The sequence below is a fragment of the Arachis ipaensis genome, chromosome B10 (genome assembly GCF_000816755.2).
Source record: "Arachis ipaensis cultivar K30076 chromosome B10, Araip1.1, whole genome shotgun sequence".
In the NCBI taxonomy this organism is placed as follows: Eukaryota; Viridiplantae; Streptophyta; class Magnoliopsida; order Fabales; family Fabaceae; genus Arachis; species Arachis ipaensis.
The window spans coordinates 83,910,668-83,913,365 of NC_029794.2; the positions used below are offsets into that span (position 1 = coordinate 83,910,668).

At 35.5% G+C, this 2,698-nt stretch overlaps 1 protein-coding gene across 1 annotated transcript; it reads right to left on the reverse strand.

Annotated features, from left to right (window-relative positions):
• On the reverse strand, window positions 497-2,272 carry LOC110268066 (putative uncharacterized protein DDB_G0287183). Its single transcript, XM_021113970.1, has 4 exons — window positions 1,828-2,272; window positions 1,008-1,128; window positions 654-875; window positions 497-545 (listed from the first exon to the last, which is right to left on the reverse strand). Exons 1-3 carry the CDS (start codon window positions 2,009-2,011, stop codon window positions 734-736), a joined length of 447 nt encoding a protein of 148 aa, XP_020969629.1. The 5' UTR covers window positions 2,012-2,272; the 3' UTR covers window positions 497-545; window positions 654-733.

A 2,698-nucleotide genomic window follows, 5' to 3' on the forward strand; every position in this document is an offset into this window, starting at 1 on the left:
TATTTCACTCTCCATATAAATGTTTTCTTATTCTCTTCTCTTCAATTTAAAATAGGAAATAATATCAAAGTTCTAAAACAGGAAAGGAGGAGGAGGGTTGGGTTTAAAACCTTAGGTATCGCTGGTAACTCTGAGACTCTGCAGTTTCAAATACATAAAGATATGACCCCGAAAGCACCAGAAAACATGTTTGCCACGTAGCAACTAAATTCCCAATTCCCTGTAAGATGAGGGCTATTTAGGTTTCTGATTTAACAAAAAAAGTTATTACCTCAAATATAATCGCTAACGGAAACATTTTTAAAAGGTTTGTAGAAGTACCTTCCAAACTAGGATTCTACCATCAACAACTAGATCACGACTCCAAGGAGCAAGTTTGGAGTGTAAACTATCAGGTGTAGGCTGATTACATGTTTCCATAGTCTTGGCAATATGCTCAGCAGTTCCATGATTCTACAAAATCTCTCTGGTGAAAAGTGAATGCAAAGATTTAGCACTTGAATGGATATACATGTCGATGGGTAACTTGGATGAGGCACTTTAATCTTCAGAAAACCAGAGGCACAAACAGGATAAGAACAAATTATGCTCAACAAAAATGCGATGCAGATCATTACTGTAGTACAGTTTTGTTAAGTACACGACAGACAAACCTGATTAACAAGTACTGCCATTCCACACCTATCAATGACAGAATACACATTATCAGCTTCTTTGGCCCATGGTGAGCTTATTATTTGACTATCATGAGTTGGTTTAACCAAACTACAACTCCCAAAATCAGAGCCACAGTCCGTAAAAAAGGCAGCAAAATCACGTCCTGATATGTAAAATCGAGAATAAAGATTATGCCTCTGCTCATCAGACTGGCTTTCCTGTAAAAACACCAAATCATACAAGAGAAGGCCAAATAACGTTGTCAATAAAAAGGCCAAACAACAAAAGTGCAACTCAATTCCCCACAGCTCAAAAGTGCAACTCAATTTCCCACAACTCAAGCAGCATACCGCAGTGTGTAGTGTAAAATGACCAAAGTCCAAAAGAAAATGACTATCACATCTGGCTGAACCACGAGATCTGAGAGGAATTCTAACTTTTGGACCATCAAGATCAACATCGAATGCAAATCTGAAAGATCAACAAGAAACAGGAATCTGTAAATGAGCCTTCTATGCCTTTCTAAGTTAACCGAAAAATTTAATAAGATATTCGAAGTTTGTTCATCTGCTTAAAAACGGTGGAAAATTTCCCCTTGGGGCACAATAACTGCATTAAACTACAAATCTCATGAAATGTGGTTCAAGAAGATCCCTACCCTGGAAATTCTTGTTAGAGGCAATAAAGAATTGGATCGGGACACAGGAGAATATATCTCTAATACTTCGTGCAATTTTCATATTATGTTTGGGAATAACACGTACAGAAATTATTGTGCATCTTATCTTTTATCCTAGCTTCATGTTATTTTCTTCTTATTTATGGCTACTCTAATCCAGTACCCAATATATTCAAAGTAACAAAAAGATTAAAGACAGAAAATAAAACATAAATAATAAGAAAATAAAGATAAAAACAAAGAGAGATAACCTGCTTTTCTCCTCTAAAACCATCTGAAATTGCTCCTGTGCTCTACGAGTCATTTTCTCAATCTTAAAATTCAGTTTTAAAATCATTACAATTAACCAAAAATTCAGTTTTAAAATCATTTTTTAACCAATAAGGTACCAAAAATTTTCAATCAATCCTACTTGAAAGACACAAGATTCTGCAAAACCACTATTTTTCAAACTCAACATAATGATCAGAGAAATTAAAGTGTATACTTACATTTTTCAGCGAGAGCTTGTTGGGTAGTCCCTTGCAAAAGCCCAGAATACCCACAGTTGTTACAGCTTCCACCACCGCCTCCGCCGTTGTACCTACCACCGCAGCTGTAGCAAGCACCATCACCACCGCCTCCTCCTCCTCTGTATCCACCACCACACGCAATAACTGCGACCACCACTGCCATAGCTCTTGAATGGCTCTCACAAAAAGCTTTCTCTACAAAAATTTAAATTCAAAATAAGCATGATTACAAGAAAGGCATCAAGCTGATATCCATTTACATAGAATCAGCTTCATAATCCACAATGCATTACAATTTCTAAGAGTTGCATCAAAACCGAAGTTCATATTCTTTCTACAAAAGCACCGCAAACAGAAGTCATTTATGGAAAATAGCACAACTCAAATTTTATTATTTTTCTTACAACAATTATATTAAATCAAATGTAGTAGAAACACACCAGCCAAGAAGAAACACCAGGCCATTTAGGATACAAATGAATACAAAAGTGCTTTTCCATCTAGGATTGGTGTAAATAGAAGCTGCAAAATGAATATGAATTTTAATAACAAAAAGATGAAGTACCAAACCATGTTTTTAATTAATGCATGAAAATCAGTTCAATAGTTCATAGCCCCAGAAGTAAAGATAAGATATCCACATGTTTTCTTTTTCTCTAAATTTGCTTCTTCAAAATTCAAAATGTGGACATTGCTTTTACACACATCAACCTTGATATGAAGACTATTAATCACAATCCCAACAGTTCCGATCAATGGCTTTGTAAGCTTAGCAAACATCAAAATACTCATTTCATTTGTGTCCCAATCTAAACCCAGTTTTAGGACTCGCTGTGAAATACCAAGAAAA

Bases quoted from the DNA above. Each gene is read 5' to 3' on its own strand.
- LOC110268066 (XM_021113970.1), bottom strand. From the start codon at position 2,011: ATGGCAGTGGTGGTCGCAGTTATTGCGTGTGGTGGTGGATACAGAGGA. The intron at 1,129-1,827 runs GTAAGTATACAC...TTGATCTTTCAG, and splicing joins ACAAGCTCTCGCTGAAAAAT to ATTTGCATTCGATGTTGATC. The intron at 876-1,007 runs GTATGCTGCTTG...GTGTTTTTACAG, and splicing joins ATTTTACACTACACACTGCG to GAAAGCCAGTCTGATGAGCA.